The 27,222-nt window shown below is 44.6% G+C and overlaps 1 protein-coding gene across 8 annotated transcripts in view; it reads left to right on the top strand.

The window, feature by feature from the left end:
- The window catches only part of atl (atlastin GTPase), an 86,293-nt gene that overhangs the window by 19,778 nt on the left and 39,293 nt on the right, over positions 1 to 27,222 (top strand). For all 8 annotated transcript variants that reach the window (XM_045770486.2, XM_045770481.2, XM_045770485.2 and 5 more), the window contains 2 exons: positions 2,084 to 2,176; positions 3,793 to 3,931. In XM_045770486.2, the coding sequence (XP_045626442.1) occupies positions 2,084 to 2,176; positions 3,793 to 3,931 (232 nt within the window). The remainder of the gene's footprint in view (positions 1 to 2,083; positions 2,177 to 3,792; positions 3,932 to 27,222) is intronic.

Here is a 27,222-nt window from a genome sequence, read left to right as displayed (position 1 = left end):
AAGATTGTTACCAAGTCATGACAAAGAAAAGTGGGAGAGCGTGTTTCTCACTTCTCTTTGTCACGACTTGATATGGATCTGAGATGGGTTGAAACATCATTACTGTACTTTCATTCCATATCAGTGTGGGTAAGGTTATTGGTGTGAGCCTTATTATTTTTTGGATGTAGCTTGTGTTGCCAATGCTTTAGATGTGATGACTTGTTTTAAATTTAACTTGAGGTTAATAAAAAAAATCTATATATAATAAACTTGGCAGTGGAATATCTTAGATATTTGTTAGCTTTATTATTTATATATTTGAGTTGGATGTACACTACCATAAACATGTCAGGATTTGACTTGGATCTCGTCCTTCATTTGCAACCTTTATATGGACGTGGATAATGGTAAGTTCAAACTCAAAATTATTAGTACAGTACTGTATTTAGATAGGCTTATAATGAGTATTTAAATGAGCATAAGTATAAATACATTTATGAAAGCAGTGATATTAATTTATTTATTAGACACCCTACCCACATATCTGAAATTAAAAGGAAGTGACATCATTTTGGTGTGTCCTCGAACATTATAAAGCCATGACACTGGTTTAGGAGAGACTGAAATGTCGTTATCTTGAGATGATTTCGGGACTCAGCGTCCCCGTGGCATGGTCATCGACCAGGCCTCCTTTTTGTTACACACCCCCAGGAAGCAGCCCGTAGTAGCTATTTACTGCTAGGTAACAGGGGTATCAGAATGAAAGAAACTCTTCCCATTTGTTTCTGCCTCCACTGGGGATCGAACCCGGAACCTCAGGACTACGAATCCGAACTGCTGTTCACTCAGCTGTCAGGCCCCCCTGACCCCCCTCAGCTGTTGTCACTTCTTTATTTTCTGATGTGTGGATTGGGTGTCTAATTTTCAGCCATGATATTATGGCTTACAGTCTGCTTATTAATGTGGTTATTCTTTTGGCATTCTGTTTGTTCATACACAATTTTGTTTTTACTAATGGTGTACTGATTTGTTAAACACAGCTGTTGTAAAATATGCATAAATACTTCATGTAGTGGCAAGAGTAAAATTCTTGAAACCTACTAAGAGGCCAGCAGTTTATAATGGTTTTATGTAAGTAATACCTTGTCTTGTAAATTTATACAAGAACATGGAACTTGTGTGTCATATTTTGACACATCTCAGTTCAAGCCAATCAGAGTAGTTGGGGCTGGTCTGGGAGAATTGGGTGATCTCAGCTCTCTCCTGGAAATGTACTCGTTGCTATTGGGTGCTCACCTGTGTATAGTGATGGGCAGGCACTGGATTTAGTGCCAGGAACTTGAGTGACAGCTGAAAAGTTTCATCTTCACTTGCAGGGTCTATTTAGTTGGCTGGGTGTGTTTGAAGGCCGTGCTTCCTGTGGTACAACATGAATAAGTCGGTTAAGATGTTTCTACCCAACAATGCATTGTTCCCTCAACTTTTGTCCAGTGCTCCTACCAAACTTAGAGATATCGGCTGTTGTTCATTTTATTCCACAAACTTCTGTTACTTACATAATTTCATCACCACCATGTATAAAAATTACAGGTTGTGTTGCATCAGTTACATCGGTACTCTCATAAATTGCAATACCAAATGCAGTCGAAGACTTTTTTTTTTTTTTTTTTTGAGTTTGCCGTTTAAACTCGCCAAGTGGTCTATTTGGAACTATAATTAACTGATAAATACTGGACTGCCATTCACAAACATCCTACACTATTAGACTTACAAGCACTTCGAATGAACACAGCATACAAAAATAATAATTTGGTAATTCATATGCAGTAATTTTAACTTGTGTAGGTTAAATGGTGAAGGTGTGGGTGAAGCAGCAAGACCATTGTTGTGTGCATGTGACCCGCACGCACCATATTTTACACCACTAATCTAACTCATTCCCCCTTTATTTATACCTATATATTTCTTATTTATTATAAGGTTGCTGTCATGTGATTGAATTGCATTTAATGCTTTTTCTCATGGCAAATCTGGGTACAGTGATGAGTGCTGTTGATATGTTGGCTAGAAACCATTTTTTTGTTTGTTTTTGTTTTTTCAGAGATTGCACTTCCTGGTGAGGGATTGGGGTTTTCCCTATGAAGTTCCCTATGGCCATCAAGGTGGACAAAAGTTATTGGATGATATTTTACAGGTAAGGTTAAATGAAAGTGTGATGTGTTGCTTAGATTAAAACTTCATAACCCAAGTCTCTTATCTTCAATTTGGCTAAGTAGATGATGTTCCCATCTGGCAGTGCAGTGTTTACATCTAATAGCAAGCGATGAGTCACAATAATGTGGCTGAAGTATGTTGACCAGACCACTCACTAGAAAGGGAAGGGACGACAACATTTTGGTCCGTCCTGGACCATTCTCAAGTCAATTTACATCTAATAACTTTCAGCATCACATAAATCAATAATATATGGTATAACAATACATTTAAATATTACACACAGTTCTCAGTGATTGACAGTTTTTTTTTTTTTTTTAACCAGCATATGTTATTTCAGGTTGCTTTGCGGATTTTAATTTTCCCCCGGTCATTATCTTGTAATGCTAGAGCAATTTGCCTGTGTTTACATTTGATTTTTTAATCATTTTAGTTATTATATATAACCCTTAACTGGCTCCAATCACTATGTGTGATTACCTCCTGCATTTCGATCACTAAATGCCATATTTACGCATTAGTTTTGGGAACGATTTTTTTGTCATGTGCACCATGATGTAAGACTTAGAAAGCTAAACTGTTTTAAGGGGTAAACTATTTTAGCTTTTCTTTTATAATTTTATCTGTCCTCAGATTTGCTGTGAAAAATTACTTCATAGTGTTGCAAGGGTAATATAGGTGTTATTAGAAGCAGATTTTATGTTCCATGTTGTGCTGTACAGCCAAAATTGGAGTATGTGAGAGGGTTAGAACTATTGCCATAAGATATTGCATCTACTGGGCAAATATAGTAAATCTATATTTGCATTCTTCTGGAGTACCTCATACTCTTATTGTACACCTCATACTCTTATTATAACATGTGGCATATAACAGCCACATCAACAATCATGTCATCGCTAATGCTCATCTGTAAACACACTCAGTTCTCCTTCCGCCAGTCATGTCAATATTTTAGTGCTCATTTGTTGGGTCACACAGTGCTCATCACAACAGTCATCCCAAAGCTAATGCTCATCTGTGGACACAATCGCTGCCCCATATACAACGCCCTCGGCCAACACCTCTCGCACGTAGGCTCTGAATGTGTGTCCAACCATCATATAAAAGCCTCTGTCTGCCTGAAGCAGCTTTTGAATTTCACATAAATTTATAACATTGTGCCTTTCAATGGGAAATTGTTAATTAGTGTGAAAATTGTTTAAATTTTATTCTTTATTTAAAAACTTGTTTACATTTCATTGAGCTTGGGAGCTCACAGAGAGAACATTATTTGGCTCAAAAGTACAGGACTATATATAGTAGCTTTTTATCTGGACATTCTGTTGCAAATTGTATTAATAGAACTTACTGTATCAATTCACCTGTTTTGCTTTGAATGTCGTACAGTAAACATAATATTTTAATATATTTTCCACAGACACACGTAAGGGCAAAGTCAAGGATTCATCTGCATTGTTAGTAAACATTAATGTAATAATTCTGAATTAAAATTTTGTTGGGATTCGTGCAATTTAATAATGTTTAGATATATTGTATTGTGAGGTCAGATGATTTTTGTGGAACTAATTGTTTTTTTTCTTGTGTGTGTTTTAGGTAACAGAAAAACAACATCCGGCTCATCAAGAAGTTCGTCGTGACCTCCGTAAATGTTTCCGAGATATCAACTGCTATTTGATGCCTCATCCGGGCTTCAAGGTCATACAAAAAGCAGATTTTGATGGCAGATTATCAGGTAAGTGTCATATCCTTTTATAATTTTTTATCATTCAGTGTATGCTATCTTTTCAAGAAGAAATGTATTTAAATTTAGTGGGAGAGAGGGGTCTGGGAATATTAATATGCACTGTACAGTACTTCACTTCTATTTAAACTGGGTGGAACAACTGTGGCAAACCTCAGAAGAAAATTTTGTTACATTAATATTAACTCAAATGGATCAATTTAAATAAGAATATTTTTCCCTTCCCCACAAGTTGATCTGTTTGTGAAACGAAACTCTGTAAATGTTTTATAATAACCCAGTACAAATAAGCAAACAGCAAGCCAATATTGATCTGGAAGGAAAGATTACTGCTGTATTGCATGAAAATGACCTTAGTGTGCATAGGTATACTGGCTTACAGTCTGATTGTTGCCAAGACAGGACACACATCCACCTGTATATTTAAGTGTTGACACTAAAAGGTTTTCTCTGTGGGATATTATGGTTTGCCTGTTGCTTTGTTCAGACCTAAGCCAATCAAAACAGTTACCTCAAGTGTAGGATTCTTTCTAACTGCTTTTGGCATGATAATACTGTCACTGCAAAGTTGGCCTCCCTCTAGCAGTCACGTTGGGGGGAGGGGGTGGAGGTCATGTGGCGGGTACTTACAGAAGATCTCTCACAATATAGAATATAAATTTCTCTCTAATTATAAAGAGGGCAAGGGAATGGTCCTTGGCCCTCAAGCCCCAATGGAGGTACTAGTCATGCAAATACATGAATTTGCACAGGAGTTAAATCCTGAAATATTGTTGAGTAAATCATTAAACTGGTACCAGTAATATATATATATAATAGGAGTTGTTTATTTTTTAATGCAAATTAACTTTTTGTAGTGATGTTGTAAGGTAAGTTAACATCTCTATTATGGTGTTGGAAGATGAGTCAACGTTAGTTATTATCACAACCAGTGCTGGTAAGTGCATTGGTTCTCATTAGTTTATTAAATTGTCATGTTTTGGGCATGAAATTGCAGTAGTTGTATTATAATGTCCATTTTACCATAATTATAGAATTTTGTGTTACCAAAGTTTTGTTTGACTGAACAAAAAGGTCTGGGAGGAGGGGATCAAAATTTTTAGCAACAAGTTTATGGTTGATACAGTATGGTATGTAACAAATAAAAACTGTGGGGAAGTTATCTGGGTTTGACAGAATGGAAGATACCGTAATGTTAACATTTTACTTGGAGAATGTTTTAAGAAAAGTGAATATCACAGAAATTGTATAATTAGTGCACTACTAGTACTACCTTAATATTTCTAACTTTGAGACAAGGCAAGATTGGTACTGAAGAAAAACCTCTCATTTCCTCGCCAAGAGTGATTCGGTAATCAAACATAAACGATCAATCTGCTAATGAAATCTGCTTACACGAGAGTGTGATGCAAAAGATTGTCACTGTGCTGAAAGATTAGCACCTTTGTATGTTGATAATGCATTAACACACCATCGTTGGCTACATTTAGCTTGGTGCTCTGACAACCCATTTGTGCATCACTCAATCCTTAAAAAAAAAACTTGTATTACACCACTTGCCATTATTTATGCATGTTGATGCTGCACATTGTGCACACGACAGCATCCTTTCTTTTGTCCTTGAGAATATTAATTTACCGGAGGATTACCTATGGAAGGTTTGGAGATTGTTCTACTCTTGGAGTCTGGTCTGGGGCGAAGCTTCTCCGGTGATTCTGTAATCTGTGAGGCTGTCCGTCTTTGTTGCCCACTGGGCCACATCTCCATCGTGGTCAGTGTAAATAGTTTACAAGTTGAAAATTATTTTAAAATAACTGCTCATTACAGAAATATTTACAAACTTTTGTAAACTAGGCTTTGCTTACTTAGAATGAATCTAATTTATTTGTGTTTATACTCATGAAAACTCATTTCCAAACATTTTTTTTTTTAATTAATGTTTTATGCCTCTAAATAGTTTTTGAAGTAGTGAGGGACAGTCTTGAGAGGTGAAGGAGAGAGTAAGAAACATTGGTTGGGATTAATAAGATATATTAATAGGAGTGAAAACTAGTGTGTTAATTTATCTGTAATTTGTTTTCTTAACTTTTTGAACTGTAATAAGTGTACTCGGATGCAGCTGCTTGCAACCAGACACGGGAATCATCAACCTGTCCTCTTGAATACTGCATCATATTTTGATGTTTAAATCCCATGAGGTCAAAATCTGATGCACTTACTTAAAATCATAGCAGATCGCAAAATTGACGTGATGTCCCGTTTTCTATTAGTAGGTCCACAGTTAGGTTAGGTTTCAGTAGAATTCTGGGTTGATTGGTTTTTGTCCTGTTGTGACTGAATTGGTTAAGGCAAGCATCTGGGAATCACTAGAACTCTGGTATGCAAGTATTCTGGTTAACTCTGTGGTTATTACCTTGATTATTCCCTTGTATCTTTGTCTTGCTTATTTCAGTGTTCAAATTACCCTTCCCAAATCTTATACAATTGATACAAAATTGTTAAAAATAAATCTGCTACAAGGACTAAAGGTAAGAGTGTAAATCAACATCAAAGTCGGGACACCTGTCGGTTGAGTGGAAAATCAATATCATCATTATCCACAGAGTTGTATGGCTTTCCTGTGGCCTCTTAAGCAAATAAGAGAAATGCAGGGTTCAGGCAGTGTTTAGAGTTTAAGGTGAGGTGAGGTGCTTGTAGTTGTTTTGGGTAAGCAAAGCAAACAGAGTACTGGAACTCTGCTATAATAAGAGGCATTAGTCTGAATAGTAGAGAGATTCACATTAGTGGGAGAGGTACCAAGATACACATTAGTGGGAGAGGTACCAAGATTCACATTAGTGGGAGAGGTACCAAGATACACATTAGTGGATGAAGCTGTGATATGCATTAGTGGGAGAAACTGAGATGCTCATTAGTGGGAGAAAGGGAGATGCACATTAGTGGCCTTGAGAGACATGTCAGTGGGAGCAGCAGTGAGAGAGATGAGTGGGTGGTGGGAAGAGAGGTAGTGTGTGAGTGTGACCTGAGAGCGAGAGAGGTCGTCTCCACTCCCATAGTTATCCCTGCTGAAGCTGCCGGGCATCTTCCTCTTGAGTTGCGGGTTCAAGCTTCTCCACCTGTGCCAGCCACATCTGGAACAACTGTACCAGCAGCAGCTGCTCTTCCCTTCGCAGCCATACCTGCATTCTCCTACACCAGACCCGGGTGCACCTCCTACACTTGTAATACATTGTAACCCACTGCACCTTCAACGGCCACAAGTACACTTCTACACCTGTACACCAGTTACAAAGGCATCCATCCTCTTCCTCCTACACCTGTGTTAATTGTTGTTGTTTTAGATTTAGCTACTTAGAACGAAATGTCCATGTAGCACGGGCTATGGTGAGCCCGTAACCTGTGTTAGCAACACTCGGTCTTTAATACACCTCTCTCCTCACCCATCCCTTCATCTGACTCTCCCAACCTCGCCACCACCGTCCTTTATCATGTATAATAAACGCGAATGATTGTGCATTTGTTTTATTGTGGTGTAATGTGTTTATTCAGTACATCGCCACTGAAGCGTGTAGGGTCCCAGATCTGAGAAAATAGGGTAACCCTCCAACACCCCACCACATCATCCCTACCTTACCAATCCTATCCTGGCCTGACCCTAACTAACGACATTTAGAGATAGTGTTGTTATATATAAATATATCACTAAGAACTCATAAGTGACCCATGCCGCTCAGGATCACCCCTAAACGTACACAGTACTATGACCATCTCACCAATGATTGTCAATAATACTATCACTATTTGACTATCATTGGTGAGGTGGTCACAGTACTGTGAATGTTTAGGGGTGATCCTGAGTGGCATGGGTTCGAATCCTGGTCGGGTCATTTAGAGTTCTTGGTGATCTATGGCTTGCATGTTCGTGCAGCCTTTCTATAATTAATATATATTTATATATAACATGTTGGAGACATGTGTATGATAATAATAATAATGGGTTTATGGGTTTTAGATGGTAGTGGGCGGGGGTTGGTATGATTAGGGGTTGAGTTGGGTGGTGAGTGGGAGGTGCCCTCATACCTGTGCCAACTCCACGGTCCACGCCTCACAAGCTGCCGTGTACGGTGAAAATCACTGCGGTTATCCAAGTGGAGATTGGCGAGAAGAATTCTCTAGAGCAGTGGTGCAAGGGAGGGGTGTGTGTGTGTGTGTGTGTGTGTGTGTGTGTGTGTGTGTGTGTGTGTGTGTGTGTGTGTATTGACTATTTGTGTCTGCAGGAAAGAGCTATTAGATCTTTTTCCCCTCTTATCTAACCAATCTATTTTTCCTCGATTATATATGCTATATATATTTATCTCTAACACTCACACATTCCCAGGAAGCAGCCCGTAGCAGCTGTGTCTAACTCCCAGGTACCTATAAACTGCTCATATGTTTCCGCCTCCGCCAGGGATCGAACCCCGGCCCTTAGGACTATGAATCCTGAGCGCTGTCCACTCAGCCATTGAGGCCTCATAAATGTTGTGTGTGCCCGTGTGTGTGCGTACTCGCCTATTTGTGATTGCGGGGGTTGAGCTTTGGCTCTTTGGTCCCATTTGGTTACTGCGTGTGTTTTTGGTTACTGTGTTTGGTCCCTTTGGTTACTATGTGTGTGTGTGCGTGCGTGCGTGTGTGATGAGAGACGTATGATGAGTCATGGTGTGGGAATATCTGCCTTAGCTCTCCCACACAGGTCCGTGTTGACGACCATTCACGAACACAACTACCATTTACCACGAATGCCTCTAAAACAAAAATAGGTGGGACACGAAACTTGTCAAATTGCACCTCAAAAGTGTAATGAATGTTAGTGTATTCCCGAGTGTTGCCCAGTGTTGCCAGGTTGGCCTCGGGCTGCGGAAGCTCTCAGCTTCCCACCGTCCAGCTCCCTCACCGGGTTAAACTTGCCCTGTCATCTAATCTTTCCTGTTTAGCGAATTTATCTGTATCCTCACCTCTCGAACCAAACTGCTGGTCCCAGAGAGGTGCTGGGAGAGAGGGAGAGAAGAGAGAGAGTAAGAGAGAGAGAGAGAGATATATTAGTTACGCTGAAGGTAGGGTAGCATAGGTGAGCAGTCAAGGACCATGCTGTAAGGGGGGCCCTGGTGGAAACGTCTTGGGGGGAGGGAGACATTTTAACCATCATTGGGCCCCGGATGAGGCGTTGACACCAGTCTCTACAACATGAACTAGCTACTACCCTTTTGTATAAGTGAATTGTGAAGGAAGTGGGGAGGATTGGGTCCGTCGTGGACCACTTGGGTCCGTTGTGGACCACTTGGGTCCGTTGTGGACCACTTGGGTCCGTTGTGGACCACTTGTGTCATGATAGTGGTAGAGAGAGACCTTTTTGATTACAACATTATCATGTTTCACTATCCAAGACCATCTTGGTCATAACAGTTCATACCATAGGAGATAGATGCACACATCATTGTCTTGCCAACTGCCTACTTAAGGCCCTCACTCAGAGAACAAACCATTGAAGGTTTGATTGTCATTAATAAATCCCAGGAGTTACAAATGGGATGAACACATACAAGTGTTCAAAGCTGAATAAACTCCTCTATCAATTCTATAATATTGGAGGCAGGTGGAGGAAGGTGTGATGTAAGTGTGGAGTCTGGCATGATGAGGCTGGGTGGGACAGGTGTGAGGTGAGGTAAGGCAGGTGTGGAACACAGTAAGGCAGGTGTGTGAGGTGATAGTATACAAGTCATGGCGCAAGGCAGGATGTGAACAATGGTTTTTTGGTACTAAATGAGCCACTAGTCAGCCCGACGTTTCCTAGTGCAGGCTACTAATTAACTGACTCTTGACCTAACCTGTAATCCCTCATAAAGATTACGATAGCAGTGTACAGTACAATGCTGTATGGTACTTGTCTGTATTGCTTGTACTTGTCTGTATATAAACTGTACCTGGTACAGTTTATAACAAATTTGTTCACGAACTTTAAGAGAGCCAACAGTTCAAAATGGTGCTGATTGTATTAAATGGCGGAGTTTGTGGGTGGGTGTCGGCGTCTTCCCTCGGTGTGCTGATGGACTTAGGGCGACTCTTACGGCAGTTGAACACAATCTGCTCAAGTAGAGATGGAAATGTGTGCAGCTGACCTTGTTACAGGGACCAGTAACCTTGTTACAAGTGCCAGTAACCTTATTACAGGGCCATAAGTGTTTTAACTAGTCCAGCATCTATGGATATGGATGGCCATGATTCCTTGTTAGGTCTTCCCTCTTGCTCCGTGTCTGATGGTATCATCAGACAGGTGTTCTCGTGTTTTCCCTCACTTCCCCTTTCTGTGTACCAGTCTTCTGCCCCATATTACACATACAGTTGGAGGCCACACGGTTGGGGCTAGCCTCGCCCAAATTAGCAGAGGGAATGGTCTGGGGGTACTGGATGAACATCTGCTGCTTGGAGTCGCCATAATTCAATAGGGAACCGTGCGCCATGGTCACATCCAGACCCCCACGACGATTTTTGGCACTGTCCGCCAGCTACACAGATAAATATTTTCAAAATCGTTTAAAAACTATTTTTACCTTGTAGGAATATGAATCATTACTCATTGATCTCTGGAACTAATAACAAATTTCCTGTTGTCAATAATTTGCCCGTACTGGCATAAAATGGGTGATTTTTCCGCAGTGTCAAAGGCTTGCACGGGAGACATCTTCTGTCACGCAGGGTGCAGTCGCACCTCCACAGATCTCCAGAATCAGCTCTTGATACTGGTAATGGCTCAAAAGGGCCACCACTTACGGGCTATTTATGCCCGTGCCACCTTTTGGGTGGCTTAATCTGCATCAATCAATCAATCAATCGTCAAAGGTTTCTATAGCCACTTTTCTTTGTCGGAGTAAGCGGTAACTTTATTTTTTTTTTTAGTATTTCGTGCCAGTAAGGTCTTCTCACTGCCGACCTCCCACATAGGCGAGTACACATTAGACAATTATATTTTTGCAAGAGAGAGCAGACAGAAATACAATAGATGGGATAGATGAAAAGGTAAAGGAATATCGATAGATCAATAGAGGTATAGACAGGTGAATACACTGATGGATAGATGGATAGGAAGAGGAGGAGGAGGATGGAGAGAAACCGTTGTGGGTATGGCGTTTTGGGCAGCCACTTCTTCGTTGGCTTATTTGCTCTCCAGTCTTGTTCTCACTGTCATGGTTGGTGAATAGATGGGTTACCTTACCTTGAGGTTACCTTGAGGTGCTTCCGGGGCTTAGCGTCCCCGCGGCCCGGTCGTCGACCAGGCCTCCTGGTTGCTGGACTGATCAACCAGGCTGTTAGAATTAATCAACCGGGTTAGAATTAATAATTGTGTTACTTGTGTGTGTAGAGTGAGGTTGTTATACCTTGATGTGTAGGGCTTAAGGAATGTGTAATCTTACATCTTGGGTTTTATTTAATATGCAAGTACATTCAATTCAACATGTCTCTTAGGGTGATGTCATGGGCTTGTCTCGTGTCATGTTTGGGGGCACCCGATTGAAGATGACAGGTCAAACGCCTCGTGAACTTGGTCGGCGTCATGTGTGCTTAGATTGAAGGCTATATCCTTCATGGGGGCAGGTGTACATATATATATACCGCGTTTGACTGCTGTACACGGGAGACATCTCCCGTCACGCAGGGTGCAGTCGCACCTCCACAGATCTCCAGTATCATCTATTGATACTGGAAATGGTTCAAAAGGGCCACCACTTATGGGCTATTCATGCCCAAGCCACCTTTTGGGTGGCTTAATCTTCTCTCTCTCTCTCGCTGTAGAGGGTTCTCCGTTGGCTTGGGGCCGTTTGTGATGAGGTCGGTGAATGACTTTGTTTTTGGTTAGGTTGTGTTTTTTCCTTTGGAAGTCCTTGAGGGATTGTTTCTACTGTTCTTTCCTCTTGTATCGGCCATGCACGGTGAATAATATGGTTGATGTGTATGCATGGTGTACAGTTGGTGGGGAGGGAGGAAGAGGGTGTAGGGTGGGTGTGGCGCCGGAGGGACAGGGTGAGGGGGCAGGAACCAGGAGGAGGGGCGGCCCACTGCACGTGGCACTTCCCTCTGAGTCACACCACCAACTATGATATCGACTTCCCCTCACGCCATCCGTCCTCCCCTCTTCCCTAGGGATCCTACCCCTCCCTCACACACTATATTTCCTACCTATTCTGCCCTCATGCCCGTCCCATTATCCCTTCAATGTCCTCTCCACAGTGTCCTCGTGGGAGTAGGCTCTAAGACCTGACGCCGTCCTGACGGTATAAACCAACACAACCCAACGGTAATAACAGGTCAAAATGTTGTAACTATCGTTGTCGGGGACAAGAAGCCTGTGTATGTATATTCTTTAGGCTTGTATCGAGTCCCCCAACCCCCCTAGGTCGAACTACTGACATTTCCCCAGGCTGCAACCCCACTACATTTGCCTAACTCCCGAGTTCCTATGTACTGCCAGGTAAACAGTAGCATTAGGTGAAGGGAAACTTGCCCAACCATTTCTGTCCCGCCTCGGGAATTGACTCTTAGAACCCCCCTCCCCCAGGTTTGTGTGACAACATAAGGTCCGTCACTCGAGGCAATGGATCCTCCTGCTTCATGTAGGTGTAGATCCTCCTGCTTCACGTGGGTGTAGATCCTCCTGCTTCACGTGGGTGTAGATCCTCCTGCTTCACGTGGGTGTAGATCCTCCTGCTTCACGTGGGTGTAGATCCTCCTGCTTCACGTGGGTGTAGATCCTCCTGCTTCACGTGGGTGTACAAGTCGTAGAGGCGCGATATCAACAGAAGGTCGTGTTGAGAACCGTGTGGCCCTGACCTTGAAGGAACGCTGCCGCTCAGCACTTGCTATTTTCATAAACAAGATACGGCTTTATTATATATAATTAGGTGAAAATGTGTGTTTTATTACACGGTTGGAGGTATACGCGCGGGTGGAGGCGCTTGGCGCGCACTGGTGCTGCCGCCTGGTGTTAAACCTTGCGTCTTATACCGCCTTGTATAGCACGCCTTGCACCATTATAGTTTTCCCTTGTTCAGACGATTGTTATCTGATTGGTGGGATTATTGCGTGTTGTATACAATACAGCAAGCTATGAAACCCCTGGTTGTTTTGTCTTATTGTGCATACCTCAAATGCCGCCATGTTAACGGATTGGTGAGATTGGTAGAGATTGGTGTGTGTAAAACGTGGGCCACACTCAGGACGGGTCACTCACGCGCCAGATGCTTGATACTTTCCCTTGTACCCGAGGAGTAATTTGGATTGTCCTATTTTGGCTTACTGGTGGAGTAACTTCCATATTGAGGGGTAGTATTCTAATTAACGCAACCCACCATATATGTGTGTGTGTGTGCAAGGACGTGACGACGTTTCGGTCTGTCCTGGACGCTTTCCTGCCCGAAACGCTTTGCGTAATAGTGGCTTTAGGCATTGTATGTATCAGCTCTATCTATAAATCCATCAACTTTTGTATCTTACCTTGTATGTATGTACTTTACCTGAATAAATATTTGTTTGTTTATCTAGGTGGCAACTTTATAAGTGTCCAGGGGCCAGATTCATGAAAGCACTTACGCAAGCACTTACGAACGTGTACATCTTTCCTCAATCTTTGACGGCTTTGGTTACATTTATTAAACAGTTTACAAGCATGAAAACTTCCCATTCGACTGTTGTTATTAACAGCCTCCTGGTGCTTTGGAGCTCATTAACTGTTTAATAATTGGAAACAAAGCCGCCAAAGATTGAGAAAAAATGTACAGGTTCGTAAGTGTTTGCGTAAGTGCTTTCGTGAATCTGACCCCAGGAGAGGACGCTTGTTAGACGAGACGCCATACTCCTATTTCATGTGAGAGTTGGGCTGTGTATTCAATCAGGTTATTGTGACTTGGTCTCTGCAGGATGTAAAGCCGCTGCGCGTAATACTAGATGTCCCTAAACTACTGTCGCGTTTGACTATTCTAGAACTATGTACTATTAAATATATCCCTAAACTACTTTACCATGTCCCTTAACGGCTTCATTGTATGTCTGAAATACTCTGCTTATTAGTGGCTGTAATACGAATACATCACTATTGTCTTTCAAATGTATTTTATATTAATACATTAGACCTACATCAGACAAATAATACAAATTAGTAATATATTGCATCGTACCAAATGCATTGAAAATGAGGCCGGATTTAATAAAGGGATCTATCAGGAGGAAACGCCAAGCCACTACGACCATATAGCACTTGGAAGGGATAAGAATTTGGGATATGGCGCGGGGGGGGGGGGGGATAGAAGGCTACCACTTGGATGGTCGGGGATTGAACGCCGACCTGCATGAAGCGAGATCGTCGCTCTACCGTCCAACCCAAGTGGTTGGGCAAACAGATTTGACAAGAAATTGGAAGATTAGGGTGAAATACATTGCAGGAGGAAGGTATAAGGAGGGGTAGGAGGCGAGGCGTGGGTCGCTGGAGTCCCTGTCATTGTTTTAGAGTCAGCTACTTAGAACAAAAGGTCCAAAGTAGCACGGGCTATGGTGAGCCCGTAGTGGTCTTACCTGGCACAGGAGCGGGGCTGTAACTGCTTCCCCGTCGTCAGTGTTCGTCAGTAGTAGTACTGACGCGCGCCTCACCGACCTCCATTTGTTGCTGTATAATGAGTTGACAGTTGTTAACCCGGAGGTGTTGGTGTGACTCACGCTACACTGTCGCTGCTCCGCTGCACCTCCCCCCCCTACCCCCCCCCTCCTCATGTTTCCTCATTACTATTCCTCCTAACCCCAGCTGCCCTTTCTCAACTTCTTTCCTCCCCCCCCCCCCCCCTCGTCGTGCCCTCCCCTCACCCGTCGTGGCGGGAACCGCTGGTCTGATGACTGGAGGGCGGTTTGAGTCAAGAGTTGTAAAGATAATTGAGTTCTTACTAAATTGATGGCTATATGTCGGTGGGGCGGTGGGAGCACGCCACGAGGCTCTGAAGCATCAGTAATTTGTAGTTGAGGGGCAACAGCCATATTTACGGCGGTAACAATTTATTTATGGTTAATTACGTCTGTTCTCTCCTTTCATATAGTGTCCTTGTTTTCTCTCTTCCTCGTTTCGGTGTATTCCCCTCCTGTACTTCCCCCTATTCCCCCTATCTTCCCTGGATCGTTATCTGGCTATTCCCCTCAGCCGCCATACCTGACTCATTACTTTCCGCCTGTCCCACTATTGATTATTGACCCCCCGCGTGTGTGCGAGGCTCACCAATCATTTGTCCCTCGCCTCTTATCTCTCCGTAATTACGGCACATACACATGAAGCACGTGCACACACACGCGACATGTGGGCTACATAATTACAGCACATACACATGTGCACACGCACGCACGTGTGCTGTACACGCAAAGCCAAACCCAGGCCATGCCTCATAACAGCGCGGACACATTGTGTGGGGGGGGGGGACGTGACTAACGCTAATGGATGAGGAAGAGACACGCGTTTAGAGAGCCAGCGCCGCCACAGTCTATAAATGTTCACATTTGCCAACTATTCTCATGTTTACTGAGGTGTTGCAATGCTTTGTTGACAATTACTGGGCCGGCCTGTGACGTCACTCTTGCTATTTGCACTGACGCAACGTGACGCAAATGTCAGTCACTCCGCTCTGTCAACCTGTCTTGTCTACTAATTATTTGCGTTATGGTCACTTGCGTTACACAAGAAATATTCTATTAAAAGTAACGGAGCACAGATATCTATTTTTTTTCCATACAGGAGTTGATAGGTTAGGTGGGTTGCTTGGGGTGGTATGTTTCTGGTTAGGTTAGTAGGTTGGATTTTAGACGGAGGAACAGAGCAAGAGAATGGGGGCTGCATTATTAGCTTTCAGAAACGCATTTTGTTTCTTTATAAATTTGATTTAAATGTGGTTTACAACCATTCTGGGATGATAAATATACTCTTGTACGATGTGTCATGTAAAAAGTGATACTTAAATGTATCATATAACCAGTCTGGTATTGGTTACAATACGTGGTTTATCATCTGTGACAAATTGTGACAGGTTTTATTTGTAAACAAATCAGAATGATTGTATAGTACACGTAAACATGTACTGTCTTATTAGTACTGTTCTTATTAGTACTGGGAAACTTTAAATAAAGTTTTATCGCCATAGTAAGATGCTCAACACCTCTCAATAGGAAGGGTGGTGGTGGTCGCTGGGTTGTTCATCCTGTCACTTATTACCCAGACGCAGTTGTTACTTATCTCAAGTGAACAGTTTGAGACAAGTGATTAACTTGTTACAAGCCCCAAGTTTACACTGTACAATGAACCATTACCTCAAGCATCATTGTTTAAGGTCCCTGAGTAACACCGTCATCTTGTCTCAAACATTGCATCTCGTCCGGAATCGACCAATTCATTAAAAAGTATTTCATTTCATCTCTGATAACTCGTACGTTGCTGGTTAGGCAAAATATGGTCCTTTTTTACGGAGTGTCAAATCGAGAGAACGTGCTGAAGTGAGCGGCTGACGTGACTCACACCCAATTTTATTTTGCCTTATGTTTTTGGGTCATTGAGGTGTCCTTAGTGCTCAGGGCCCAGAAACACTTCAAGATGGTACACGACCAAAGGCCACAGTCACTCCAAACATCTCACCAGCTACTGGCTACTCATGCCCGTGCCACCTTGTCCTTGTGGTGACCCAAGCGGGACACCACAAGGACCACCAAAGTGTGACAATGGTGGTGGTGATGCGTGACCTGCGAGAATGGTGATGGTAGTGGTGGGAGGCGGGTGGACCAAGGAGCTGAGGCATATAACGGACCACACCGCCCCCCCCCCAGATCCTCTCACACAAGAACGTTACTGCCCCAGACGTGACATGCGGAGGGCCTTGGTCACGGGGTGGGGGGGGGGGGAGGGGGTGATGTGGAGTGTTGACAATTCCTGCTGACTCACAGGAAGCTGGCGGCGGGCGGCGGCGGGGGGCGGCAGTGCTACTCACTGCTGGACCTCACCCGCGGCGCGGGAGTTCTGATGCGGCTGGTCTAGTACCCGTACTGTGCTCACCTGGGCGTGCTTGCCCTCTCACCACGTGTCTGGTGGTCTGTGGGCCTCGGCTCACTCCAGGGACCCGGGTTCAGTCCCCCGCCACGACAGAAACGGTTGAGCACGTTTCCTTACATCTGATGCTATTGTTCACTTTAGAGTAAATTGATACTGGAGATTTGGACAACTGTTGTGGCTTGCATTCTGGGGAAGGTTATTACTCGGCCTAGGGGGACCTCGATAAGCTTAAGTAAAAAGCTTCCTGTCCCCTGACCGTATAATTGTGTTCAAATGTCAATGATCAATTATTCAGGCTACACTGTGTCCTAATTTCTGTTCCCAGCATCAAGCTTCATTACTTTGCACATGTTCGAATTTAACTTTATTAGCCACTTGCTGCACCAGTTGTGTTCGGTGGTGTGATGGTGCAGTGTTTGATTGTGCTAATACTTCCTCGAGTTTTTGGATCATCAGCAACCACTGAGGGGAGAGTCTGAGCCCCTCTGGAAGACCAGTTACATGAACCACGTAGGGCCCAGGGCCCACCCCAAGGGCACTCCACACTGGCATTTCCCCACTGAAATCTGTCCTCTTAACTCTGCTCATTTGTATTTGTGGGGAATAGATAGGTCAGTTTTATAAGAAATGCGATGTATTAGGTGGGAGGACGGGATGATGTACAGTGGTGGACGGAATGAGGAACAGTGATTGACGGGATCAGGTACAGTGGTGGACGGGATGAGGAACAGTGATGGACGGGATGAGGTACAGTGGTGGACGGGATGATGAACCATGGTGGACATGAGCGGGTTGTGAAGTTGGGAGAGGTGAGGTGTGTAACCATGTTTGGGAGTCATGTGACCTATATCTTAATAAGATAACAGTGACACTTGCCAAGGTGGTGACAGTGCCTATAGCCGCGTGGTGGTGCCAAGACCTGGCGTCACAAGCCCCCCCCCCCACTACCGCCTATCCCACGCACGGCCACAGTGTCATTGACACGTGTTCTTGCACCTCTCATAATAACACGATTTGTATTTTATACAATCTTGATGCTGGAACAGTGCGTTAGGGGGGTACCTCTCGGGTAGGAATCAGAGGGTTATGATGAGATGCGTGCCGTATATATTCATGACATGTCAATACGTGCCTTATCATGTCAATGCGTGCCTTATGTCAATGCGTGCCGTATATATTGATGTCATGTCAATGCGTGCCGTATATATTTTCTGTATTTCCACTATTTCATCAATCTCTCTCCTGCTTTGAAAGAGTACTGAGCATTACTGAAAGCTGGATAACAAAGTTGATTTGAAAAGTAGGAGCATTGTTACTGTATCCCTGAATTTGAAGGTTCTCATAATCCATCCTTTTCACAAATTGAGCCTGGCCCTAGGTTGGGCTTGTGGGAGTAGAACAACTCCTGAAACTCTCTCCAGGTATACTCGGGTAAATGCTGATGCTATGGGTTGTTATGCTCACTAAAACGTTAAGTCGACCAACATCATTATTCCCAGATCCTTTACGTATTGTTTCCCTTGTGTGGTAAGGTCTAATTGTGGCTTGTATCCCTGGATGTTTGTTGACTGATATCTTCATGCTGTCTGTAGTGTACCAGACACCGCTGTTACACTACCCCGCTGTTACACTACCCTGCCACCCTTGGTAACGTTTATGAGGAGAACCACTAGGGAATATAGTCACGGGAGACATCTCCCGTCACGCAGGGTGCAGCCGCACCTCTACAGATCTCCAGTATCATTTATTTATTTATTTATTTATGCATATACAAGAATGTACATAAGGAATGTGAGGATACAAATATGGTAATTACAGTCTTGTAAAGCCACTAGCACGCGCAGCGTTTCGGGCAGATCATCTATCGATACTGGTAATGGCTCAAAAGGGCCACCACTTACGGGCTATTCATGCCCGTGCCACCATTTGGGTGGCTTAATCTTCATCAATCAATCAATCAATGGGAATATAGTGCGCTCGCCCTGACAGCGATACACACACCCAAATTCCACAGGAGTGAGAGCTAAGGACACCAAGAGCGTGGACTGAATGTTACGTCAACAAAGGATAATTATTTAAAGTAACTAGTTGATCTGAACGCTGCCACCACTCCCCACTCTATCACTGTAGAATGTACTAAGAAACTCGCCCCAGACTCGTGAGGAGAGTCGAGACTTTAAAAGCCAGGAACAGTGAAAAACGTTTGATGATTTAATAATAAATCAAGCCTGGCCTCGGGTCGGGCTTGGGGAGTAGAACAACTCCCAGAACCCCATCAAACAGGTATAATTACTGAGGGGATAATTTTGAATTATTAATTCTAGAACTTGTTGGAATTCTGTACATCTTGGAGAATTACGGGATAGCCAAAGAACCCACGGAACTCCAGGTGAAATATTCTCAATAAAATTACAGGATAAATAAACTGAAAACCCAAATAACTTTAAACATATTATTTATTAATATAAATTAATGGTATTCTATTTTAAATACCCTACAAGGAGAGGCCAATGGTATGGCCTGCCAACACTCATGATGCGGCTTGTGTTGAATTGTGGTGGTATATGGGAAACAAAGGGGGAGTGTGTTGTGTGACAAGTATGGAGCTAGCAACCACTCTAGGGGCAACAGAGAGAGGGAACATCGTGCTTGTGAAATACTGGAGAGCCTGGGGCCAGATTCACGAAGCAGTTACGCAAGCACTTACGAACCTGTACATCTTTTCTCAATCTTTGACGGCTTTGTTTACAATTATTAAACATTTAATGTGCTCAGAGAAACCAGGAGGCTGTTTATAACAATAACAACAGTTCATTGGGAAGTTTTCATGCTTGTAAACTGTTTAATAAATGTAACCAAAGCCGTCAAAGATTGAGGAAAGATGTACACGTTCGCAAGTACCTGCTTAACTGCTTCGTGAATCTGTCCCAGGTTCCAAAGTGGAATGAGAGATACGGTAAAAGGCATTACAAATATATCCCATGGACAGTCTAGGCGCCATTAGGGCACAGTGTATGACCTTCTTAGTATGTTAAGATAAGCATCTTATTGCTTCGTAATTACAATTATTACTTAACCTATATCTATAATAGGTTAAGTAATAATTGTAATTAAGAAGCAATAAGATTAACATACTAAGAAGGTTAGGTGAGGTCGGTGTTTTCTATGAAGCTTTTCAAGGTAAACTAAAATATTCACAATAAATTAGTATGTCACATATGCACTTATTTAATAAGTCAATATTGACTGTAGGAAAGTGCGAGAACGGGTTGACCTAGTTCATTAGCCACCCGGCCTGGTAGCCAGTTAATTGTCTAATGTGTACATTCACATACCGATACACCTTGTCTGGTTATATAATGAACATTTGTTATTGTTAACTACTACTAAATGTTATCACATAATTTTGTGATGTGAGTGAGAAGTGTGAGTACCTGTGCCGGAGTGAGTGGTTGTGGGGGTGAGTAACCTGCCTGCATGGGTCTCCAGGCGGCCAACTCTCTGCTGTTTTAATACTGCTTTGCGCGTGTAAACCGCTTTTCATTCATAATTCATAAACAGCGGGGGTTTGGCGGCTGGATTAACGAGCTTAGATGTGAGGATGGGCTGGGGACCGCCAGGGCAACGCTCACTATCAGTAATGGATCAACACGTGTTAATTTTACTGACCCGAGATAAGGCAAACGAGTATATGACATCCGCTTTATTTATTAATGACTAATCTAGCGCAGTGTATACACACACACACACACACACACACACACACACACACACACACACACACACACACACACACACACACACACACACACACTCACTCACTCACTCACTCACTCTCTCTCTCTGTGTCACGTTTGGCTTAGGAGCACAAATCTCTGCTCAACTTTCCGGGAGTAAAAGGTAGTAACTGGATGAGATGTGGTCCTCATGTGCCACAGGTCCCTAAGGCCTCTTTCCGGTTGGTGGTGCACTGTTAGTCTGTCTTGTGTCCCCTTAGCCTTCCCGGCTTGGTGCCTTCGTTTGGTAATGACTTACTTGTCTTCCTTAGCTACATGACGTGTCAAGATACGTTTAGGCTCGTGAGGCAGACCTTTCTCTTGACACTCCGTTAAATATTCATCCTTTTAGTCTAACCAGAAATACTGTCCCGATCAATCCACCTCACCTCTCGAGTCCGATGCATAGAAAACGCGAATATTTGAGAGCTGTTACTTAGATGCATTTGTAATGTTGGCCACGATAACGTAACAAACGCGACCTAATAGTTGAGAGGATGGATTAGTCGAGGAGAATGGTGGTGGTGGTGGTGATGAGGCACCGATTTATGGCTGGAGGCGTTGTAGGAATGAAGACAATGAGGGTGGTGTGTGTGACCAAGGTCGGGGCCTCTTCCTCCTGCAGGTGGTGGCGGGCCGGGGGCGTCCAGCTGGACCATACACACACACCATCCACCTCACCACACACACCATCCACCTCACCACACACACCATCCACCTCCCCACACACACCATCCACCTCACCACACACACCATCCAGCTGTTGTTGTTGGTGGTGATGGCTCATTAAGGCATCACCAACGCAGGTGTCAAGGTACATGAGCAGTGGGATGCAGGTGGAAAGGGAAGTGGTGAAGGTAGACGTGGCTGGCTAGTTCATAAGACAGCCCAATAGGCTCTGGAACCTGTGCACTCGTTGATGAAGAGTAGAGAGGCGGGCCCAAACGCAGCAACTCGGCTCCTGCAAGGAGAACTACGTGGGTACTGAGTACTACATACACTCACCGGTGAAGCGTTGCTTTTGCAGACAATGGTTGACGTGGGGAGGGCAAGATACCCAAGGAGGGGGAGGCGTTATCTTGAGATAATTTCGGGGCTTAGAGACCCCCGCGGCCCGGTTCTCGACCAGGCCTCATTTTTGTTAACGCACCCCTCAGGAAGCAGCCCGTGGCAGCTGTCTAACTCGCAGGTACCTATTTAATGCTAGCTGAACACGGGGCATCAGGGTGAAATAAAACTTTTTGCCCATTTGTTTCCGCCTCCCCGGGGACGAATCCGGAACCTCAGGACTAGGAATCCGAAGCGCTGTCCACTCAGCTGTCAGGCGCCCTGGGGGCAGGGTGCCCACAGGGAGGAGGGGCCTGGTACCCATGATTGCCTCTCATTAAGATATCGCGATGTGACATAGTTGTGTGTGTGTGTGTGTGTGTGTGTGTGTGTGTGTGTGTGTGTGTGTGTGTGTGTGTGTGTGTGTGTGTGTGTGTGTGTGTGTGTGTAGGGGGTGGGGTGTTGTAGGTGTGTGAGGTGCGTGTGTCCTTGAAGTGTTCCGCCTGGTGCTCGCTGATGACTAGTGAGTGAGGCAGGCGGCCCCCGGGGCGCTCCAGTTGTGTTGTCTTACGCCAGTACTGGCCTCAGGGTGCTGGCGCCCGCTAAGCTGCCACTCTGCGCTTCCGCCTCTCAACTTTTCAATCACTTCATCACCACTTATTCTATTCCATCTCTTTACCATTCACACACTGAATAAATGGCTCGTCAATTATTTCCGTACTTTCTCGCGTACTAATGTTACCAAGTGTCGGCCCTTTCAATTCCCCTGAGAATTCTGTAAATCTCTTGTAACTCTTCTGATTTCTGCCGTGAAGTTGAGTACCTTATGTGTTTCCTCGTAACTCAAGTCCCTCAGAACTAGTCTGGTGGCGTACCTCTGGAATGTCCTCAAACTTGGTTTCGTGTGAGACGAGATAAGGGTTCCATGATGGAGCCCCATATTCCAGGAGTCTGACCTAGTGATATACAAGATCCTGAATGATACCGTACGCAGATTGCCGCATTATCTTGGCCTACGGCGCTGATATTTTTTGGTTGTTGGAACATTACACTTTAACACTGATGCATAGTGGTTAAAAGGTAGCCATATTTTTAAGTCGTGCAGGAAACCCCCCCCCCCCTGGCTGCCAATTTTAAAACCAATTTCAACCTTCATGTGGTGTGTGTGTGTGTGTGTGTAGAAGAGGGGGATAGTGGGTGGTTGTATGTGATCATTAGCGGTATTTGGAAACCTCCAAACCAAAGACTGTGCACCAGTAGTCTCTGTTGAAGCTGCCGGAGCCAGCCAGGTCTTGTAGTTATGAAGCAAGTAGTTAGTTGCAATCGCTCTTGAGTACAACTAACTGCTTGAAATGTTTGAGTGAAAGGAAGGGAAATGTCAGAAGAAAGCTCCAGGCCATTACGACTATACGGCACTTGGAAGGGGGGGGGTCAATGTTTGATTCATAATAATAATTCCCCGCTGGCCATTTTTGCATTCCAGGTATTAATTATATATTTGTTTTGGCCATTTTTCCGCCTTCACTATTACCTTGTGTATTAGTGGTTAGACATGTGAGGGTGAGATAACGAGCTGAGAGACATCACGGTGAGGTTGGCTTCTCAGATATGAGGGGGTGAGAGATGAGAAGCAATAGTGATTGCAGTGTAGAGTAGACGTTCCACTAGCACCTGTATACCACAGGTATACAGGTAAACCCTCTCAGTAGGGCTGAGACACGTGTCACAGAGATCCTTCCTCCTGCCTCAGAAGGGCAAGTTTGTCTCCGTTAACCCATGACTGGAAGAAGAGACTTGGGAGTCGCTGGGTGGGTGGTGGTGGTGGTGGGATAATGTTGAGACGTGCTGGTTACCCCGGGGGGGGGGGGGGAGTAATGATGCCTGGCATTGGAGTTGCGTGCGTCACCCCCTCAACGGCTGTCACCTCACGCTGTTTGCGGGTGATAAGGCTCTTTCCCGGCTGTCTTGGACCTTGGGGACACGCTTGCCTGGAGTCTTCAGTAGGGAACTAGTGAGGTTGGTGTCTCACAGGGTGGGCTGTACGGGTCTGTCTCTCGTTCACAGCAATAGTCGCAATTTGTAAACGGTTACCCTTTCCTTCCTCCCAACAACAGGAAGAGAGTGGTAAGATAAAAGACCAGAAACAGTATTAGAGGGGACCTAAAAAAAATCCCCGTCTAATGCGTCATGTGCTCTTTTTCCGAGGCTAGGGGTCCCCTTCTTCCAGCCAGAGGTGGTAGTCCCTCCCATATATATAATTACATATTTTCAAATTTGGTTATCTTGTATAACATAAATGTGTGTGTGTGTAAAGTCATTGATGATTCCGAGCACGTGTGCACAAAATCACACGAGTGCTCCAGGAAATTGTGTAAAACCGGTTAGAAGCCGCGAGAGGTCGCTCGGTAGAATCATTGGTGGATTTCCAAGTTCCAGTTCTTACGGAGAGTCGCTGGACGAGTGGACGGGGCAGCAACAGCAGCAGCAGCAGCAGGGAGCTGTTGATCTCTGGGGTCTTTACTACCTTCCGGCTCAGCTGAGTGTTATGTGGGTGGGTGAGGGGCGTACTCACCTACTTCTGCCTACAGTATCCAGCTCTTGAAGAACTCCAGAAGGGCCGTGACGAGGATTCCAACCTGCGTCCGGGAGCATCCCAGACGCTGCCGTAATCGACTGAGCTGCTCTATTTCTATCCAGCTCTATTTTTTATGCAAAGACTCCTGCCTTATTTTTTTCCTGTTATATTTACTTTTGACGTCATGCATGGAGTTTGTTCTATAACCAACCGGATGGAATGACAGAAGCGAACGGGGATTGATTGTTTAGTGTCTGTGGGAAGGAACTGGGAGTTGGGTTTATTTTGTGTTGTTTAAAATGAGAAGGAAATGAGTGTGTGAGTGAGAGAGAAGGGAGGGAGGGAGGGGATCACTGGGAGAGAGGGGATTGAACTACCAACCTGAAGAAAGAGGAACTGTGAGGTAGAGAGCCAGAGGAGAAAGGTGGGTGTGGCGTGGCGTCTCAATACTTGGATAGACACAGTGTTGAAATCAAGACAAGAGGCCATGCCATACACTCGGGCCACTGAGAACACCGTCTTGGGTGTTGGAGACACCTGGCTGTCTTGTCCACGTGTTCTTACCTGCCTGGCACCACCTACCTATCACCACCTACCTATCACCACCTACCTATCACCACCTACCTATCACCACCTACCTATCACCACCTACCTATCACCACCTACTTATCACCACCTACTTATCACCACCTACCTATCACCACCTACCTATCACCACCTACCTATCACCACCTACCTATCACCACCTACCTATCACCACCTACCTATCACCACCTACCTATCACCACCTACCTATCACCACCTACCTATCAATGTCTGCGGGGTAGTGAGGTTTAGCACATGCCATGCCTACAACTGCCATTTGTACCTGTTGTTTCAATGTAACTATTTTGGATATACTCACTTGAAGTCCCTCGTTCTGTTGTGTAGTCCCCGTGTTTATAATATTTTTCAATGGGTTTCTTTGTGTAAGCAACTCCTTCAGCGTCACTTTGTATTCTAGCATGACAATGGGCAGTGGTCGGTACCTCCTAGAGGCATCACTTTATTTTGTCAACATTGCCCAATGTTGGGGAAATGTCATATGTTGTGTTGCTGGTAGACCCGTCTCCTCTTGCTAGTGTTGGTTGTGTGACGTGTTGCTTTAAGAAGTGTGTGTCTGTCATGTTTACCAGTGTTGTTCTTCATGTCTCGTCACCTCCCCATGGGGGGGGGATGCTTATTTGTCCAGTCTTTTACTCTGTGGTTGAAGTCCCTCAATATTAGGATTTTTAGCTGTTGTTCCCTCGCTACTGTGGCCGCTTTTTGCATCACTTGTAGACAGTTGTCACTGTATCTGTTGTATTCTTACTGAGCCCTTCTGTTGAGACCATAAATCCTGAGTCGAACTTCTTAATGAGTCCTGAGTGGCACCTCAGGACTATGTATCCGACAGCGCTTCGGATTAAATAGTCCTGAGGTTCCGGGTTCGATCCCCGGTGAAGACGGAAACAAATGGGGCAGTTTCTTTCACCCTGATTCCACCTGTTCACCTAGCACTAAATAGGTACCTGGGAGTTAGACAGCTGCTACGGGCTGCTTCCTGGGGATGAGTAACAAAAAAGAGGAGGTCTAGTCGAGGACCGGGCCGCGGGGACACTAAGCCCCGAAATCATCTCAAGATAACCATCCATTTGAGAGTGGGAGAGAGAGAGAGAGAGAGACAGACACAGACAGACAGACAGACAGACAGACAGACAGACAGACAGACAGACACAGACAGACAGACAGACAGACAGACAGACAGACAGACAGAGACACGGGGGAGAGGGGGGGGACACACACAGACACAGCAGGTGGAGTTAGTGGGGTTGAGTCTCGTCTTCCATGCACCGCCGTCATGGTGCACCGGACTGACGGAGGTGCAGTGGGCCTGTTGCAGGAAGTGAAGGTGTTGCAGAGACGGTGTGCTGAGGAATATGAGAGAGAGAGAGAGGGGGGGGGAGGTTGTAACGTATGTTTACGTCTTGTGGTGATAAGGCACGAAGAGTATAGTGGTTTCTTATATTTATTTAGTATTGTCTGGGTTACAGCAGTCGGTTTGTTGGTAATGTAGTAGTTGAGATGAAGCCTGGAGCAGGGCACAGAGGCGAGTGAGGCCGGGGGTAGAGAGCTGGGATACAAGGGTTAGTGTGTAGAGCGTCGCGCTCTGAATGCCGGCGGAGTCGAAGAGCTCTGAATGCCGGCGGAGTCGAAGAGCTCTGAATGCCGGCGGAGTCGAAGAGCTCTGAATGCGGGCCGAGAGCGTGGAGTCTGGATGCGGCCGGAGTCTGGCTGTCTGTTCTGTGTGGAGACTGAAGCGTCTTGTGAAGGTAGGAACTGGACTCGTCAAGTGTTACATTGTTGCTGGTTAATGTTGAAGATGTGCGGTATCTCTCTAAAGCGTCCGAGTTTGACTGACTGACGCTGCCGGTGATTGATTAAGATTAAGCCACCCAGGAGATGGCACGGGCATGAATAGCCCGTAAGACGCCTGCGATGTGCTGTCGAAGTTTATTAGAAGCTTCCACCTCATCTTACCAAAGTGACCAACATCTGGTAGGTTACCAGTCTGCTGGCCTCATTGATCCTGTACCCTTGGGAAGACGTATTAATTGTAATTAGTTGTGCACTTGAGAATTGTAATTACTGGACTATGAATTAGGATTCCTAAGATTTAGGAATGTAGAACATTTAGAGATTATTCCAAATTAAGAGACCCATCTCATTATGTTCACTCAAGCTAATGAGAAGATGGCGCATGTAT

The sequence above is a fragment of the Procambarus clarkii genome, chromosome 70 (assembly GCF_040958095.1).
Source record: "Procambarus clarkii isolate CNS0578487 chromosome 70, FALCON_Pclarkii_2.0, whole genome shotgun sequence".
NCBI lineage: Eukaryota > Metazoa > Arthropoda > Malacostraca > Decapoda > Cambaridae > Procambarus > Procambarus clarkii.
This window is presented reverse-complemented; position numbering and strand designations above follow the sequence as displayed.